This window comes from Parasteatoda tepidariorum, chromosome 2 (assembly GCF_043381705.1).
Source record: "Parasteatoda tepidariorum isolate YZ-2023 chromosome 2, CAS_Ptep_4.0, whole genome shotgun sequence".
Lineage (NCBI taxonomy): Eukaryota > Metazoa > Arthropoda > Arachnida > Araneae > Theridiidae > Parasteatoda > Parasteatoda tepidariorum.
Window position 1 is genome coordinate 17523430 of NC_092205.1, and position 20687 is coordinate 17544116.

Below are 20687 nucleotides of genomic sequence, written 5' to 3' on the forward strand. Positions count from 1 at the left end.
ATGTACTTTGCACGACCGAAGTATAGTAATGGCGCATCACTTTTCAGAACTATTAGCGATTGAAATGGGCTACAAAAGTGACTTAGAGCAAAACTCTCAAACTATAGCAACGCTTCCCATGCTTTCACAGTAGCGTGATGAGAGTCATAGGAGAAGGAAGTACGTTTAGTTTCAGTCTAGATTTTCGAATAGATTTAAAAATTTTAAGTAAGAAAACTATATGGAACTGAAAACTACCTTAAACATAATTCAAAAAGAAAACATTGTGGAAATTTTACAAAATATTTGTGACAATTAAGTACGAAAAATATTAAAAAAGGGGAAAATATCGTAGTACATTCGTATACAACTGAGAAAAGGAAAAAAGGGAAGAAATTAGAGTCCTGACATGGAAATGGTCTTCTCCCTAGATGGCGCACTAGAGTGGTGCGGTCGCGAATCTTGTCTCTCGCTTGTAAGCTTGGTTTCTTAAATAAAAGTTGCCAATTGATAATACTTCTCTTATGTTTGGCAACACCGGTGGCTTATGCGTCACCGCTTGGATACCTGTCAATTTTGTTGTCCTTTTGGTGTTATTTTAAATGGATAATTTAAAATGTTGAATGCTTTATAAATTTATATAAATTTATAGTGATACAATGTCTGAATCCATTGAGGGTTCAGCTTCTCCACCATCGTCAGTGACTCAACCCGTCACATCAGAATTAGCTGATGTGAATCTGTTTATTAATTATATTAAGAGGGTGGTACCTGTACTGTTAGAAGATAGTGATGACATTCATCCGTCATTAATCACCGCTCTCTCAGAAAAGTCCAATATCGAAACGTTGAAAAAATTCATTGGGGACAATCAGTGTCGTGCTTTGTTGATTCAGAGATCCTCAACCAAAGGTAATAAATAGAATGTGTGAAAAATAAAATACAAATAAGCATCTTTTCAGAGTTAATTTACTTTTTCCAAAATTTCAGTCTATTTAAAAAATCATCTATCTGTGGGAAGTGCAACTATTTTTGACTAATGGTTAATTAAAACTACAAAAAACAGTTGAGGGCTAACACTAACATAATGCTGTAATTATAAATATGCGAGTAAAATATATAGTAAGTATCTGTTTGAATGTAATGTTAATAACTTAGAAACCTATAATTAATCTTTTGCTGCGGGGCTGATTATAAAAAATTGTGAATAAATTTAGATTATACCTATAAGATTACAGAATCAAATTATAGTAAATTTATATAAGAAGTAGCACACAACAAAAAAGATAATTTATATTCATCCCAAAAACTATCTTTCCTTTTTATTCCAGATTAATGTGAACTGCTAACTCTGTACCCATTGCATAAATAAAGCTTTCATAATGAAACTGAAATTGTCATATTCTGTTTCTTTGAGGAAAGCTGTATACTAGATCTGTAACTTGCTGTTACTCTTTTATTTTTATATTTTTTAGACAGTTTGAGATTAATGTTAAGAGGCTTTGGTGGTCACCATTAAACTGTGGGGGAGATTTCCATATCATGATCTGTGGCAGAATAATAGTCTTGGAAACTTCCGGGCAGTGGCCTGCGAGAAACTAAAAAAAAAATCACAGAAGGGGACCAACTCGAAAGGTATAACTCGTAGCCACCCTGGGCAAACATCTACATGTTTTTTTAAAAAAATTTGCAAGTTTGAAATCGATTTGGTACCTTGACGATTGTAGTTGGCGCGACAGATCACGATAGGGAAATATCCCTTAATCCGTGAATCATAGGTTGTGCTTCCTTGATGAATGTACATGAATACCCAGATGATTTCTCCACGCAGATAGCTGTACACAGGGATCTGTGTGAAAGATTTATCTATGAGGGAAAAACATTTTCTTTGAAAGTGATGTTCTATTCCATTTTAACTCAATATGATATAATAAGACTTATTAAGGTGGGCAAATAACAGTATAATGTCCTCTAGAATCCAATCTTGTGTTGTAATAATCACCATTCTTGCATTTAAAAATTGACAATCAGCATCATCTTAATTCAGATATATTACCGCATGCTTTGTAAATGAAAAAATTTGAAAATCTTTCTCTAATGTTGTAAATCAATGGAAAGGTTTCTGCTGCTAGGAGGCAAACAAAGCATAAAGATATTTAAAAAAAGGAAAGAGTTATATTTTAACAATCAGACCTTTTAATTACACTAGTTTTAACTCGCAAAGAATATGAACCTAGTATGCACTGTATTTCTCTTAATTTCTTGTTTGTTTGATAAAATTTTATTAACAAAGCCAAAATAAATCTAATTCCTTTGAGGCTGTAATTCAGCAACCAAGCATTGAAAAATGTTTGAAATGTTCTTTCTAAATTTAATTTTTTTTAAACATTTTACCTGGTTTTCATAGTTTGTAGTTCATTGGCTCTGGAAGGATATTTCTATATCCATACCTGTTTGTGTCAATGACTATTGCCACAGCACCAAAAGAATTTTATGTATGCAAATATGTATGTAGTGGTTTGGTAAGGTTCTAAGAATTTAACCTACCCAGCTTATCTTTTCTACAATTTCGCTTTAAGTTTCTCGTGTTCCACTGCCTGATTATTGTCAAAATTTGACGCAGATGCAGAAATGGAAACATTAAATCTTGCTCTTTAATCTGGTCATTTTTTCTATGTGTCAAAATATTTGTGTTTCCTTATTATTTGTTTGTACCTACTGCTACCAAAGGTGTTTTAACTTTTAAAAATTTATGTATGTTTGGCTTATTTAAAAAGAAATTTTGCATAGGTTCCAAGTTAACTCATGTGATTACTATTTATGAATCATATTAATTCTATATTAGTATATATATTATATACTTTTATTTTAAAATGCTTGACAGATGATGAAGAAGTCACAGAAGCAGGCGGTGAAGGAGATGAAGAAAAAGAAAATGTATCTTACATTATATCAGATGATGTACGCTTTACTAATCCTAAAGTTAACAGGTAATGAATATTTTTCTCTAAATTTTTTGCTTATTTAATTTTTTAATTGAAGATCCTAAGATTCTATGAAGACTGAATATGATTTACTTAGTTAGACGACTGTGAATTTAGCTCTTTAATTAATTTCTTATTAAGAGCTTTAGCATACACTTATCAAAACATTTATTTAAACAAATAATAAAATTTGAAGTTTTTATATTACCTAATATTTATGCTGTAATTTTTTTATGTTATACATATTAATGTTAATGAATGTGATAAACTGGTTATTTCAATCAAATTCATATTACATACCTTTGTATTATTGTAATTTTTCTACTACTCGTATTAAAGTATAAGATGAAAAAAATCTATGTGTATATTGAAGGTTTACATTGTTTCTTCTATAGTATTGTGATAATCAAGACATCATCTGTCATTGAAGCAGATAAGAAAATTGTTACACAAGTTAGAGTGATGAACCTGAATGATGCTTCTCCATATGAAACCCTTCATTCTTATGTTAGCAGTGCAGTGGCTCCGTATTTTAAATCCTATGTTCGTGAAACAGGAAGAGCTGAAAGGTAGTGTTCTTCAAATTCCATCTATCTATATACTGGGAAATTTTAAATAGTGTCCTACAAAACTTTACAACCCTTTTCATGAAAAATGCCTTTTAGATAAAAATAGATAATTTTTATTTTTGATTCGAAATGTCAAACTGGTAATTTTTTTTTAACCACTCACCATTTTCCCAAAAATTAACATTTTAATTTGGTAACTTTACATATTGTAACTGTACACTATAGCAACTTACGGGCAATGGAAATAGGCTTTGATGACTAATGCCCTATATACCTTACCAAAGTTTCAAAGTTGCAGGTGCTGTAGGAAATTATAGTGCTAAGTTATAGCTGGGTGACTTTACATTATACTAAATCCCATTTGCATTATGTACCCTCATTTTTCAAAAATCCACAGTATAGCTTTGCGCCTTTGCATATTTTAACAAAATACTATAGCAACTTACAGGCGAAGGGAAAGTGCTTTCTTTGACTGTTAACAACTTTTCGATTTTGGGGACAAGAATCTTATCTATGTTACAAAAGTTTTGAAGCTGTAGGAGTATTAAAAAGTGAGATATTTGCTAGAAGCTTGACAACTTTTATCATTTTGTACATGATAGACATTTCTGGTTTGGATGAATGAATTAAACACCTTTAGTTTATACAAAAATATAATAGTTTAAATATAATAGTCATATATATAATAGAAAAAGATTCAAATTTGTTGTTCAGTCTAATTGTGTTACTAGATTTTTTTTTATCTACTATTTAAACTAAGTGTTGAAAAACAGAATTAATCTTTTTTCAGGATGAAATAATTATCTCTTATTACAATAAGTTGATTCTTTACAGGGATGGAGACAAAATGGCACCATCTGTTGAGAAAAAAATTGCAGAATTGGAAATGGGATTGTTGCATTTGCAGCAAAACATAGACATTCCGGAAATCACTCTTCTCATTCATCCTGTTGTTGCCGCCACCATAAAGAAGGCGAGTGATGAAGGTCGAAAAGCTACAGTGAATGACTTTGGAGATAAAGTGGAAGATTCCACTTTTTTGAACCAGTTGCAAAATGGTGTCAACCGATGGATCAGAGAAATACAAAAGGTATCTCTATAATTTCAAAAATTTTCGTATACTTATATTTTCAATAATTCAATGAAATTAAATTTTTTACTTTTTAATTTCAAGAGTCACTAAGCATTTTTTGTTAAAACCCCTAAAGAAAGAAAAGTATTGAGTCTTTATACAGGGTGTCCTAAAAGTATGGAAGGAATCAAATATTTAGTCAAATGTGCATCAGATGAAAAATATAAATATACATATGTGAAATATTTCTAAACAAGGCATTCAATGAATACTTAATCTACCTCATCGTACCAAACTTGGCCCTCACATTCTGGATTGACATCAATTTTAAACCTGCTTCACTACATCACCATTTGGAGCTACTTCTAAAAAGTGGGTTCAAGTTTTTAAATATCTAACACTTTTATTTTAATTTTTTTGATGTGCCACATATTTTTCCCGGTTTCTCCATTTAAAATAATTTGCTCTCCATTTTGTTTTCCGATAATTGCTCCATCTAGCATCCTAAATTAAATCATAATAGTCTAATATAAATTTTTAAATAATCGTGATCAGCAATAAAAAAAGCAGCATATCTATTTAAGATTATTGAGCTGTACCCACCTTTAAGAAGTAAAGTTTTTGGGTTATGTTAAATATCATTGAAGGCATGTTTTAAAAATATTTTACCTGTGGCCTGTATATTTTTTAAATTTTGATCTGATTTTTTGAGATATTATTCAACACTTGATATTAGACCATTTTTTTTGGCACCTGTATATAAATTTTATGAATAATTTTGAAGCTTATATTTCTTCTTTTAAATATTAAATTAAAATATGCTGTTAAAAAGGTATTGTTATGCATTGGTGTGTTCATTTTTTTTTATGTGATAGTTGAATAATGAGATTTTTTTAAAAGCTAACCATCGAAGAATGTATAAAATTTTATACTATAAATTCCATGTATTTACTTTTAAATTATGTTATTCAATTTTATCATTTTTGCTAATTGTGAGTAATGTGTCAATTAAAACTTACATATAATATTGAATATAAATATAATATACTCAAAATAATATTTATGAAAATAGTCTAATAAGGATTAAATAACTTCAAAACATTCAGCACTTAATATGCATTTTATAATTTAACTTAGAAATAAAAATTTGAAAATTCATACTATTTTCACACTTAAGTTATAAATTTTTATCCTAAAAGAGAGAAAAGTATTGTGCTGCTTTTACGAGAACTTAGCTCCTCCAGACATGAATATCAAGTGATGGCTTTTATTATGGCTACAGCCAGGGTATGAGGTGAATAGTTTTGCTTTGATCTTGGCAGAGGTTGGAGTTAGAAACTTTGCCTTGCAATCAGTCAATTCCTTCATTTTTCTATGTATTAGTATTAGAAATATGCTCTCTCTTGTTACTATAGTAGCAAACAGCCCCAGGCTTTTAGCCTAGAGGAGTTCTCCTCAAAGCAGAATAGTATTTATGTAGTCTTTACATATTAATAATACTGAATTAAATTTAAATATACTTTAAAATAATGTTGTAGGTTACGAAATTGGTGCGTGATGCCTCTTCAGGCACTGCTCTGCAGGAAATCAGCTTTTGGTTGAATTTGGAAAGAGCCCTTTTACGTATTCAGGAAAAAAGAGAAAGCCCTGAGGTTGCTCTCACTCTAGATATATTAAAAAAGGGAAAACGGTTTCATGCAACTGTCAGCTTTGATACAGATACAGGTAATATTCTTTTATATATATTTTTTAAAAAAGGTTTGTTTTTAAAAATAATGTAAACGTTTGTTTTTAATATTAGCATTTGTATTAAAGTTTAATTTTTTTGATGAAATATTTTATCATACGTAATTTTTTTGTTGTACATTTTCAGGTTTAAAGCAAGCTTTAGGCACTGTAAATGATTACAATCCTCTCATGAAAGATTTTCCTTTAAATGACCTGTTATCAGCTACAGAATTAGATAAGATCAGAACAGCTCTGGGAGCAATTTTCTTCCATTTAAGGAAGATCCGAAGTACCAAGTACCCAATACCTAGAGCGTTACGCTTAGTCGAAGCAATATCTCGAGACTTAAAAACACAATTGTTGAAGGTAAAAGATTTTTAAGTAATTCTGTTAGATGATGTTAAATATTGTGTTTATGTCTTAGGCTTTATTAAAAATCTAACTATTTGTAAATGCCATTGATATTTTTAAATGCAGTTGTTTATATGGAAAAGTCCTCCAGTATTTTCTAATCTACCTGATATTTTTTTTAAAATCAGCATATATGCTCATAGGCTGAACAATAAATTTGTAAAGAATTTCTTAAGCAGACTGAATTTTCCTAAGCTTATCGTTATAAATCTTTAATGAGACTATTTATACTAAGCTGTCGCTGCTCTGAGCTCATTGCAAACTGCGTAAAATCAATCAGATTGATTGAGCTATGAATGATATAGTTTATTTTTAGCTTAAAGATTACTGCAATAAGCCTAAAAAGTGTCAGACTGATTATAAAATACAAGAGATTTTCTTAATTAGACTGACATATTGCCAAAAGACGACAATGCTTGCTACCTACAATTAGCCTACATAATTTATATTATCTCTCTCTGTGTAATTATAACAAATTTTCATTATCAATTTGTATGTAAAAAAACCAATTTATTTATTGTGCGTTTTTTTTTAGAAAAAAATTTCTGTTTAGGTGCATTTTATGTTAAGTGTTTAAGTTTCCTTATCTGTTTGAATTCAGTGAATGAGTTAAGAATAAATGGTTTTAATTTTATTTTCTGACATGAAATTTCACCCAAACATATAGTACTTGTTACAAAGACTGGCAATTTAGAATGAAATGTTCCTTTGAGCAAAAAAGACTGATATTGCAATGTACAATGCAATCTCTCATTAATGCATGCAACCAGTCAAAAGAAATGATAGTTTTTGCATTTTCTTTTGATTTTTTTGTTAAATAAGATCATATTGTGACTTTTTGTTATACATGTCCAGCAACAATACTTCTATTGACTGAAGATAATGTTTGTCATTAAAAAACCCTAATCACACACTTATATTCAGTCATTCATCATCAAATGCAAAGCTGCAAGGTTATATACACCAAATCTATTTAAATTTTCATTCCATTCTGATTTTTTTTATCTCTCGAAAACTAAATCATTGCACTATACAGAACTTTCTACATTTTCTCTAAATTACTCACTTTCATCTCTGCAAATACAGTTCAACTGTAAAAAAAAATTCAATGAAACTTAAACGGTTGTTAATAAGACCATCTTGTGAAAGTCATGTTAGTGCTGGCACCTATTCGGAGGAGGCCGCCTAGTTAATAAGCTGTCTTGTAATATGGGTGTTAAATATAGCTGTTAAATACTAGTTCTTTTTAAAAAAAACATTTTAAAATTATGGTTGCAAAACAATCGTTTTTTACGTGTACTTGAAAAGAAATGTTTGTGATTTCATTACTTTACTAATTTTTATTTGTTTTAGTTTTGAAAAGCAATTGGCTCAATTAAAATATAATAGCTCCTTTTCCTTTATTTGTAATTTTTTTATGTACTAGTGTTTGTTTTATTTTAAGAAATTAAGTTGTGATTTTCTTAACTAATTCGATTTCTAAATTGTTGCATTTTAATTATTTGTATTTCAATTATTTGTATTTAAATTTCTTTCTTTTTCTGAACTTAGGTTTTAGGTACCCGCAGACTGATGCATATTCCTTTTGATGAGTTCGAAAAGGTATCAGAAATTTTAATTATTCATCAGGATTTTATTTAGTGAATTTTTAAAAAATTTTTATCATGGAAAGATCTACTTTATATTAATTTGAAGTTTATGAAAATGCCTAATTTTTGATGTCGATAATTTATTATAATTTTAAGTCAAACTAGTGATCTGTCAGATGGCTTTTTATTTTTATTAGAACCAAAGTATTAAAACAGCTTATTAGATAGTTATTAATACATACTTTATTTTTCCAAATTAATAGTGAAACATAAAGATAAAAAAGAGTGTGATAAATAATTTCAAGTACCTATATAAATATATTTCTTTTTATAACTAATAACAAAAGTATATGTGATGACAAGATATATGTATACCTTTTTAAAATAATCATTTATAAGTTTGTAACTAATCTTGTAGATATAATCTATAACTATAATCTAATCTATAATCTTACAAGTTTGTAACTAATCTTGTAGATATAATAGATCTGCAACATATAATAGTTGCCAATAAAGAGTTTACAGTACATTTCTTCATTTATATTTATGTTAACTTGTTAATATCTTGCATCTTATTTATAGGAAAAATTTCAATTAATTACTATTTTACGTTAGAATGATATTAAAAAAAGTTTGTTTAGGTAAATAGAATGCTTAAAGCTTAGTAAGAAAAACCTAATTTTTTGTATTTTTCATAGACTTTTATAATAGGTAGGCATGCTATTTTTATGACAGCAATTGTTTTTTCTCTTTAGTTAATATGAATTGAGAAACAATGTGGGAAATTTAATGTGTTTTATTATAAATCTAAGAAGTTTTCTGATCGTCAGTGATTATCAAAATATTTGCAAAGTATTCATCTCAAGATGGATTTCCATGATCACCAACTATTCTAAAGTCTTGAATGCTTTTTCTTAATTTTATTTTTAATCACATTTGCTATTTATTTTATTTTAATAAATTATGATAAAAGCTAAAACAAAACTTCTTGTTTTACATGACTTATAAGTTATGTAATATGTAAGCTTATTTTTTACATAGTGCAGTTCCCTGGATAAATATCCAATCAAGGGAGATAAAGGCCATATTGTTTAAATCTTAAAGTTCTGTGTTTCACAAAAAGAAGTTTAAAGTGAGAAAAAAGTAGGGAAAAGATTTGCTTACAAATAATGCTTTTCTTAAATAAAAACTTATGCAGCAGTTGTCTATTTAGTTTTTTCAATGTGTTATAAGTTTATTAAAATGACTTAAATGTTTAATTAAAAAAATCTAATATTTTTGTTTCAAAACTTATTCATGCTATTGTGTTTTGTTAACCAATATCACTAATATTGATGCTTTACTAACTGGCAGTAAAATTTCAATTAGGTATTAAATGCTTGCTTTGAAGTTTTTGGAACGTGGGATGATGAATATGACAAACTTCAAGGATTGCTACGAGACATAGTTAAGAAAAAGAGAGATGAACACTTGAAAATGGTGTGGCGCGTGAGTCCAGAGCACAAAAAGCTTCAAGCAAGAATGGAACAAATGCGAAAGTAAGTTCTCCCTAGACTCAATGAAAGTAATTTTAGGGTTATGTTGTGAACAAGGTTCAGTCACAGTTTTAAATTTTAGGTTCAGAAGACAACATGAACAACTACGCACTGTCATTGTACGTGTTTTAAGACCCTCTGTGGCTCCAAGATCTGCTCCGACAGCTGGAACTCCTGTTGTTGAGGACTCATCTGAGACAAAAACAGATTCTCTGGATGCTGCAGATATTAATGCTATACAGGTAAAAATCACATTCTGTTTTATTTGAACCAACTGCATTTAATTTTAAAATTTTTCATTTAAAAACTATAACTCTTTAACAGAATTTTTAAATTTCTACTAATTGAATCATTAATTTTGTACGATATGCAATAAAAGAAAAAAAAGGAAGCACCCTGAATAACTTTTGATCTAATGATTTGAATTTTTACTAGGACTTAGTCTTAACGCACAGATGATATTTTAAATTACAAAATCGAACACAAAAATGTACTTTCTCTGAATAAACATATCTCTTTTTTTTTCAAAGTATGGGAAGAGCTCCTATCGGGAAAATATTGTTCCAGGAAAATATTGTTGATCCGGAGAGCAGTCAAAAGTTTGAACCTCTTAAATTTAAAAGTTATATTTTTTACGGGTTTCGCCATTCTTCGGGAATTTTACACACAATTTTAAAATTCACCTATTCAAGATAATTCCATACAAAAAATACTTTTTAATTATTATTTATAATATTTGATTTATTTAATAATAGTTTGGAAAATTTTTAATTATAGGGTATACAAATTTTAATGAAATTTTAAAGAATGTAATTTCATATAGCCAAATATAAAATTTGAACAAAATTGGTCAAATAGTTTTTGAGAAATCGAATTTTAAATATACAACCACTTTATTTAGAGACAGTACATATTGAATCTTATTTTGCAACTTAGAGTATCATCTCCTCTAATTAAATGAGTATACATCAATGAGGTCATCCTCTGGAACCATTAAGAGAGACTTAGTACATTAAAATCCGATCACTAGATTTCATACCTACACTTAACGGGTTAAGATTTGCTTACAATTATTGAAATGTATATGAAATATATTACCTTGTAATTTCTATACATTTCAATAATTTGCATAGTACCCAATAACATCTTATTATACTTAACCATGCCTCCTATTATTTCATAATGAGGAATGACATATCTTATATTCTGTTTATACTTTCTTCTAACAGGAAGTTAATTTAGCATATGAAAATGTCAAAGAAGTGGATGGATTAGAGATATCTAAAGAAGGTACCGAAGCTTGGGAAGCCTCCCTGAGAAGGTCAGTACTCTTATGATGTTACAGAAAATCTTTCTTAAATGAAGTAAAAATAATTTCTTCTTCATAATAGTAAAAATAGATTTCCAACTGCAACATTCAAAGTGACAAAGAGACTATATTTGTGGATGTTGAAAATTAACTACACTGCCAAAGTTTATTTGTTGCTCATTTTTCCAAAATGTATGGAAACCTATAAATATCAACTTTTAATCCATAGATTAATATGGATTGAGGTTAGTTGTTGGGAATGTGGATTTTTCAATATGGCTTATTTATGATCATTCACTGAATTTTGTAAAGTTTAGTGGTTTGTCAATTAAATTGAGGTACTATGATAAGTTTTTTTTTATCTATCAATATTAATAGTTTTATCTTAATGTATTAGTTTAATCTTACATTAATGAAAATGTTATGTTAACATTACATTCTTTGTCCAAAATAATTTTATCTTAATGTATTAGTTTAGTCTTACATTAATGAAAATGTTTTGTTAACATTACATTCTTTGTCCAAAATAATTTGATTATTTTCCAAACGCTTATTAACATGTTTATTTTGTAGTAATTAATTTTCTTGTTTTAAGTTTACTTAGCATTATTTAGTATGAAATTTGATATTTTTCAATCTATAAAGGTACATTGAAACTAAATTATTGAAAGTTAATAAATCTATTTCAGACAAAATAAGTTATTTTTTCGAATACATTTTTATTTTGCGTTCTTTTCATCTTTTTTTTTTTCAATCAAATACCCAAGCATTCCTTGAGATTCTAAAGCATTTTGTGCTCAGATTGTTCAAAATATTTCTTTTTGTACTTTTCCTTATATTGCTTTTGATTTGCTTATTTAGTAAAGCAGTTTTTGCAAATGTTTTGTTTTTCCAAAAAATAAATAAATGAATCCATGCATTTTTATAGGTATGAAGAAAGAATTGATCGTGTCGAAACACGTATCACAGCCAGACTGAGAGACCAGTTGGGCACGGCCAAAAACGCCAATGAAATGTTCAGAATATTTTCCAGATTCAATGCTTTGTTTGTGCGACCTCACATCCGAGGTGCTATAAGAGAATATCAGACACAGCTGATCCAGAGAGTGAAAGATGACATTGTAGCTCTTCATGAAAAATTCAAGGTTCAATATCCTCAAAGCAAAGCTAGCCGAATGAGCAAAGTAAGAGATCTACCACCTGTTGCAGGATCAATCATCTGGGCTAAACAGGTATGTAAATAATGGATTCTGAATGTTTTTTTATTTCTTTTCAGACATTTCTACTTATGGAATATATTTTGCTCTTAATACAGATATGATTTTCTGAAAGTATGGAATATTCTAATATTTTAAGAAATTGGTATTCAATCAAAAATATAAATATGTTTATGTAAAATACGATCTGAAGCTCAGTATCTTGATTCAGATTCTTTTGCAAGTTCAGACGAGTTTTTCGATGTAATAGACAACCAGTGTAAACAAAAGTCAAAACAAGTCTAATAAATTAAAAAAATAAATAAATCGAATTTTTTGGGCAATAATGTTTTATTATTAGAATGATATCTAATAAACCAAAAGCTTAGCAAAGAAAAATTGATGATTACTTAAAATATTGAAAACAAAACAAAAAAAATTAAAAAGGCTAAGAAAATTCATAAAAAAATTACCTTGTGTCAGGCTTTTTTTGTAGAGAGAGAGAGAGAGCATGATGACTATACAATTATTATATATTAATTATTATTACATATTAATTATTATTATATATTAATTATTNAAAAAATCATTGATCACAGAAGTTTCCGGAAATCAAATTTTCAAAGGTGGAACTTAAAAACACAGTTTATTTTATTTGTTTGTAAGGGAGAGCCAGATACTTTATAAGCTTATAATCATGATTAATATTAATTTTCTATCAGTAAATAGTTGTTATAATCATAAACTCAAGGAAAATAGACATATTTGTAAATTTTAACTACTTCTCCAGGTCATCATAGGTATGTGTAAAATTGTAAATATATTTTAAGTAAACTAAGAAATATTGAGAAAAAGGAAAAATAAACTTGTTTAAATTTAAACTTTTTTTTAACTCAAGAAATTTTCCGGAATTTTGGCTTGGACTCACAATCACCCCTGATAATATTACACATTAATTATTACTTTAATTAGGGTGAAGTGGGTAAAAAATCTAGCTTTTTTTTAAAAAAAGAAGACTCTGAAAGTAAAACCAAACCAAATTTTGATGCATTTTATATACATTGCATTCATATAGATTAAATATGAAATATAACTTATCTATTATTTGTTTGTTTTCTTACAATAGTGCTTTGTTATTGGTTATTGTTTGTTTTATTATGGTCAAAAGAGCATGCTTTGATATTCACACTTTACTCCATAATCAAGTAAAGTGTGTGTGCAGTTCTAAAATTAGTATATATTTGGCTAAAAAACATAAGTAAATATTGTTTTAGTTATAAAAGTGCTGTTAAATAAAGGAATCATGATTATATGTAAAAAATTAATTGCCGGATTTTTTTTCTCTCGTATCATTAAATTAAAGAATTATGCTGATTTGACTATTAGTAGTTACTGTACTGACGGAAAATAGCAAGCAACAGCGCAAAAAAGTCAATGTCTGTTATTTTCAATGTATTAGAGATCTTTTTTTAATATGGTTGTTTACTTTATTTCCATGCCAATTAATAGTAATTTGCAGCTGTGCTTTAAATTAACCATACTGAAAAAGATGCTAATTTGTTAGTCATACCCCATAATTTCCTTGGTGTAATCTTTGTAAAGTGTCTCGATCTAAAGACTTCCCCAGGTCACAGAGCCTGCTACTATAAAAACAAGAGTTTATTTTAAAGAAGGCTGCTTTTAACATTTCTCTTGCCTACTACTGTCAAAACTTATCTCAAAGGTTTACCCCACATCTGTATTTTAAATTGTTCAACCTCGTAACCATGGTCACAGGCAATGCTACTGACAACTGGCGCGAGGAGTTCTTTAGATAGACAGACTATACATCATGATGTTGTAGGCAACTGTCTGGCATTCAATTTGTATGTTATATATTTGTATTTAAACATAATCAGTCATATACATACTAATAGATAAAAAAGTCTGAAGATCAAGAGGTTAATTTAGTTTTCTTAATGTCGATGTGTTTTATTTAAATGATGGTGTTCACATTGTATAAAATCACTGATATTATGGTTTAATAAAATAATGTAAGCATTGTTATATATTTTAGATTGATCGCCAATTATCTGTGTACATGAAAAGAGTTGAAGATGTTCTAGGTAAAGGATGGGAGAACCATGTTGAAGGACAGAAATTGAAAGCAGATGCTGATAGTTTTCGTGTGAAGTTGAACACTCAAGGCATATTTGATGACTGGTCAAAAACTGTGAGTAATACAAGTTACTTTTTTCTAATAAGGTAGTCCATAATTTTTATTTTAAGTTGTGAATAAAAACGAAAATGAAATTTTTTCTGAATATAAATATAATAGCTCCATTTTATCATAAAAGGATGGATGACTTTTTTTTTGATAAATTGCACACATTCTAAATAAATCTTCCTACTAATTCTAAAATAAATTCCTGCTAAGTATTAAAAATTTTTGGGAACCAACTACATTTTAGTATTTTTTGCTCTAAACTAATAAATATTTTGCTTTTAGGTTAGTCAACGTCAACTTGGTGTCTCTGGTAGAATATTTACAATTGACAACATAAGATCTCGAACTGGTAAAGGAAATCTTTTGAAGCTAAGGATAAACTTCTTACCTGAAATAATCACACTGGCTAAAGAGGTACCTATATTCAAAATATATTCTTTGAAATAATTGTGCTTTTTTGTAAGATAATGGATGAAAAAATAATGGTATAAAACTTTTTTAAGGTGCGCAACTTACGTTGGTTAGGCTTTAGAGTACCGCTGGCAATTATTAATAAAGCTCACCAAGCAAATCAGCTATATCCATTTGCAATTTCTCTTATTGAAAGTATTCGATCTTATGAGAGGACATGTGAGAAAGTAAGTTGTGAATGTATCTTTTTATAAATCAACATTCTTTAGCATTACATATTGAACTTGAAAATATAAACTTAATTTTGAAATACAAAAGTTTAATTGTACCATGTTTGCTGTATATGTAAATATTACATTTCCTTTTGAAATTACATTTTATGCCACACAAAGCATGAAGTAAAAAATGCAAACTGTTTTCTTTTTCCCTTTTTTTACTGTGCTAATTTTAGTTTTTGCAGCACCCAATGCTTTTAAATCTTAGTCACACACTGGCGAATTCTAAATAAATATTTTAAAAAATTAAATTTTTAGTTTTTGATATTCAATTTACTCTGGTAAGATTTAACCATAAGAAATTTGCTTCATTTGTTTTAAAATTTATCAGCAATAACAGATTTTATAATTCTTCCTATCTCTTAACCTAGGCAAATTATATTACTGTAAATAAATATATACTCATATGCTTTTCAACACCCGCACACATATATGTATATACATATATGTGAGTGACATATAATGGGTTAGTTTTAAATTTTTATATATATAACTTTTCCTAGGAAGTAAACATTGAACATTTACTTTGACATTAGTTTGAAAATATTTATCCAAGTAAAATTTAATTGGAAGTTAATAAAAATTTCTCTAACAGAACAATTGTATTTTTGTACTATTTTGTTTTGCTAAACTTGTTTGCATCAATTCTTGTCTGTAAATAACCTGTTCAAACTGATTGTCACATTTGATAAATCAATTCTTGGAAGTCTAATTGGCAGAAATAAGTTAGGTGCTTTCTTGTAAATACCTTTATTTTCTGGTTTGTTTAGAACTGTATCCACGTCTTTGTACTCATTACAAGTCTTTGCTCAATTCTATTCACCTAGGTAACATTTCAGAAAACTAATTGTAGAAAAAGAAAACTGCTGTCTGGATTTATAAATTTAATGAAATTTTCATTAGATAAAATAAAAAGGGAAATGTTTGTCATTTCAAGATATATATTTTTAATATAGGTTTGTGAAGTGTACAAGTTTATGCTTGTATGCTTCCAACCTCAAAAGTGAATGTTAAGTTTAATAACTAAATTTTAAATCCGTTTTTAAAAGAAGAAAAGGCCAAAAAGAAAACTTTAAAAGTGCAGCTTGTTCGACAAGTTGCACCTTTGGTGTTTAGCGAGATAACCAACTTGATGGGGTACAGAAAATTTGTTCACGTTAGTATTTTGCATTATCAGTTCAGATTTTTTTTTCTAATGAAAATCGTAAAATACACAGGCATTTCCTATTATCTATAACTGTTATTTATTTGCATTTTTCTAACCTTAAATTTTTGTTATGAAAAAGACCATCCAGTGAGGTATGGCCTATGGTAAAAATGCAAATATATAACTGTAATTTATATATTTGAATTTTTTTTTAACCATATCTCGGGATTCCACTGCATTAATAAACAGTTCTTTCACATTTTTAAAAAAAATTTTACTTTTGCAATGATAATTTCATGCAAAAATTAGTTTTAAATATTTATTCATTATTTTTTATTATTTAATTTAATGATTGAAGAAATTTCAAATTGTAAGGCATGTCAATTTTTGACAAAATCCAGCATTTTTACTGTACAAGTTGAATAGTTATTGAGAAATTTTTTTTTATGAAAGTGATGAGATTTGCAAGGGTAGAATTATTTGGTATTATTATATTTATGTATAATTGATAATAAATTTTATTAATTAAATTTTATAAGTGATCATAAAGAAATAAATGTTTCTAACGTGAAGATTAAATTTATACTTTTCACTGCTATTTTTACTTTCCATATGATTATATATATTTTTTTGTATTGTAGGTTGAAGAGAGACCATCCATTATTCTTTTGGTAGCTGGATTGAAGAAGGATGCTCAAAGTTTAATTATGGAGGTAAATATATATATTTTAAACTTTTATTTTGAATCTGATTTTTGTGCTTTTTATTTCTAACTGGATCTTTCTTCTATGACCAGGATGATTTATGTTTAGATTAATGAGAATTAAATGAATCTACTGACCTATCCTCCTTTTTTCCTGGCTACTTCCACCAATTTCTCCCTTTTACTTTTGCATATGTATTTTTTAGCTTGTTTTAATTTACTTTAAATATATTGCAAGTTTTTTTTCTTGAACTTGATATACTACATCTTCATCCAATTCTTGAAATAGAAAGTATCATGTATTAAGGCTTCAATCTGTAATAGTTTACCATTAATATATTTCTTTTTACAGTTCAAAAAATTTTAAGTCTTAAATCTGACAAATTTTTGGTACACATTTTGATACTTTATTGAAGAGGATTACTTTTACTTTGAAGCTTATTTTTTCAGCTAATATTATAATTCTAATTTTAAATTGTGTATGAGTTTCCTAATGAGCATTTTAAATAATTTATCTGAGAGCATTTCATAATTTTAATATGTGTCTTTTCTCCATAGGGTGTCAGTTTGGTTTGGGAATCTTACAAGTTGGATCCCTATGTACAGCGTCTTGCAGAAAATGTTTTTAACTTTCAAGAAAAAGTATTTATGATTTCTATATCTATATGTCTCTTGCAAATAAATAAATAATTAGTTTGTAATGGCAAAATTCTGTATTTAATAATTAGGTGGAAGACCTCTTGTCTATCGAAGAACAGATTGATATTGATGTACGTTCTCTAGAAACATGTGCATATAGTGCAACTACCTTTGCAGAGATCCTTAATAAGATACAGAAAGCCGTGGATGACTTGAGTCTTCACCAATATTCTAACCTAAATATGTGGGTTAGCAAACTTGATGAAGAAGTAAGTGTTTTTGTATATTTTGACAAGATGAGCATTTCCACAGAAGGCAAATATTTCTGTCTTCATTTAAAACAGCGTTTTCTAATTTTTTTGTCTATGGAACCCAAAATGACTTGGTAGAACACCGGCTTAGCAAATTAAAGTTTATTTGCAGCTATGAATATACAAAAAACAAAAAGACTACAAATTAATTTGCACATATTTAATGTGAATAATGGATATTTTGATTTTGTTTTATGAATAGCAATCTTAAGAATTAGATTAAATGTTAGGCTGTTGAATTCTTAAATCCAGAGTGGCTTCATTTTGACCTATGCATAAGTTGAAATTGAAAAAAATAAGTTGATTAATGGTTTTCAAAAATAAGAACTGTGAAAGCACTTATCAGAGATAGATAATTCTATTATTCTGGAATGTTATTATTCTGAATTGAAATGTTTGGCAAGAATTATTTATGCCTTTTTTGTAAATGCATGTGCTTTTTGTAATTAATTTAGTTAGTGGAAAAATATGTATGTACTTTGTTTTAAATTTTACAATATTTTTTTCATTGATGTTTTACTTAAATAATTTCATGAAAATTATCAAAATATTAAATAAATTAGGGATTATTGGTTCATATACAAAGGGATAGTTTTGAAAAATAGTAGCCAGTTAAAAAAAAACAAGACGAAAGAAAAAGAGTAACCATGGAAACTTTTACCTTTTCTTCGAACTTTAGGGTTACGTATAGCACCTTTTCGGAATTGTTGATTCAGGAAATAAAACTTCACTAAATTATTTCTTTATTGATTCAGGAATGCATAAAGCTCATTTTTTAATGATGTTTGGATTTTTAGAAATAACTCATCATGAATTCACATTTTATTATACAGAGATTTAATGTATATTATGTAGATAGAAAATTTATTCATATTATAACAAAGTTTAAATCATTCTGTGCAGAAGTCTAATACATTTGATACAGAATTCATGTTCAGGGTTGCCACAGGCGACTAAAATCCGACTATTTGCTACTATTTTCAGCCTTAGGAGACTATGGCGACTTTTTTTGCCTGAAAAGGCTAAAAAAGCAGCTATTTTCAGGAATAGGCGACTATTAGGATACACTTTGACTCTTAGCGAAGTTTTTTCGCATAAATGAATGTTACTTTTCAGAACGTTAATAAAAGAAAGCAAACTTTTATACAATTATTTATGTCCAAAAAGCCGAAAATTTAAATTTTCATTAGATTTAATAAAGTATACTTGTTATTTTTTTCTCCGAGGGGCAGTTTTGTTATTTTTAATTGTTTTTTTCCTTCTATTAACATTAATATTTTATTGTAATTCGACTCTTATTTAGGTACCTATTTTCTAAGATGTATACCTTTTTATATTTGTACAAAACTTTTTTGTACAAATATAAAAAGGTATACATTTAGAATTGGAGCATAAATAGGACTGGCGATAAATCGATGTATCGCGAAATATCGATTTGACGCATACATCGGTAGGCCGATGTAGTGACTTTCGTTTTAGGAGATGCATCAGAAATTTGATTTAAATAGCCAGAATAAGGCTACAATCGCGGTTTAACTATTTAATATGCAAGGATCCTTGACTAGGCTAGCGCTGTTACCGCACTGACGAAGGCTATTTTAATTTCGTCTTGTTGCAGAGATGTAGATAGCGTTTTGCTATAAAGATGATGTTGAATGACGATGAACGAATTGAATCCCAGTTTCGTGCGAGGATCAGCGTTGTTATGTAGAACTCAATGCACAGTTTCTTTATGTCCATTTTTGTCTTTTAGATTTTACGTTTTTTGAAGATTATTTTCAATGGGACTCAAGTCATTTTGCAATTGTTGTGTATTTTATTTTGTCAGAAATAATTGTCAGGTTCTTTGTATATTATTTTCAGTCAGACTTACCATCAGATATACTATTTTTTTTCTGTCTGGGTTTAACGATTCTTGTCAATTATTTTTGGGTTTAACGATTCTTGTCAGTTATTTTTACGGTTACTTTGCGATTGCTGCACCATCGCTGTTATCTTAAATTTTCGTTCTGAACTCAATAGATCAATGAAACGAAAATATAAATAAAATAAAAAAAGATTTTCATTGATTTTTTCCCATTATTGTTTTTCATTTTCAGCGATACAATTTAATAGGGATATTTCGTATTTAACTTTGTTATAAAAAGTTCGTTTTTTTTAAATCTATTAAATGTAGATAAGTATAATAATTTAATTATTGTTAAACCAATAAATGTCGAATCGTTTTTAACTATAAAAAAATTACAACAAAGCTTACATTTATTTAGTTTATTTTTGAGAAAATAAAAACAAAGTTTAAAAAATTTGGCTATTAGTTAAAAAAAAGAAAAAAACAAATAATTTTTTTTAATTAAATAAAGAGTTTAGTAATGTTTTGCCGCTTTTTTAATAATTTGACATTAGTACTTAATTTTTTTTTAATTAAAATTCTTTCAATATTTGTTTGTTTTATAATTTGTTAGATAGTCAGTATCATTTTTAAACAAATAAATCTTTAGTTTTTTGACATTAGTACTTAATTTTTTTTAAATTAAAATTCTTTCAATATTTGTTTGTTTTATAATTTGTTAGATAGTCAGTATCATTTTTAAACAAATAAATCTTTAGTCGATTTTATTTTCAA

The 20687-nt window shown here is 27.9% G+C and overlaps 1 protein-coding gene across 1 annotated transcript in view; it reads left to right on the forward strand.

Annotated features, from left to right (window-relative positions):
* The first annotated feature begins 478 nt into the window (after positions 1-478).
* Positions 479-20687, forward strand: part of LOC107444446 (dynein heavy chain, cytoplasmic) — a 103299-nt gene continuing 83090 nt past the window's right edge. Inside the window, 17 exon segments of the mRNA XM_071177222.1 lie at positions 479-891; positions 2864-2969; positions 3359-3532; positions 4367-4622; positions 6143-6329; positions 6478-6698; positions 8295-8345; positions 9701-9870; positions 9950-10109; positions 11097-11188; positions 12105-12408; positions 14429-14584; positions 14861-14992; positions 15082-15216; positions 17053-17124; positions 17673-17756; positions 17843-18022. Coding sequence (XP_071033323.1) covers positions 639-891; positions 2864-2969; positions 3359-3532; positions 4367-4622; positions 6143-6329; positions 6478-6698; positions 8295-8345; positions 9701-9870; positions 9950-10109; positions 11097-11188; positions 12105-12408; positions 14429-14584; positions 14861-14992; positions 15082-15216; positions 17053-17124; positions 17673-17756; positions 17843-18022 — 2733 coding nt within the window. The 5' untranslated portion in view covers positions 479-638.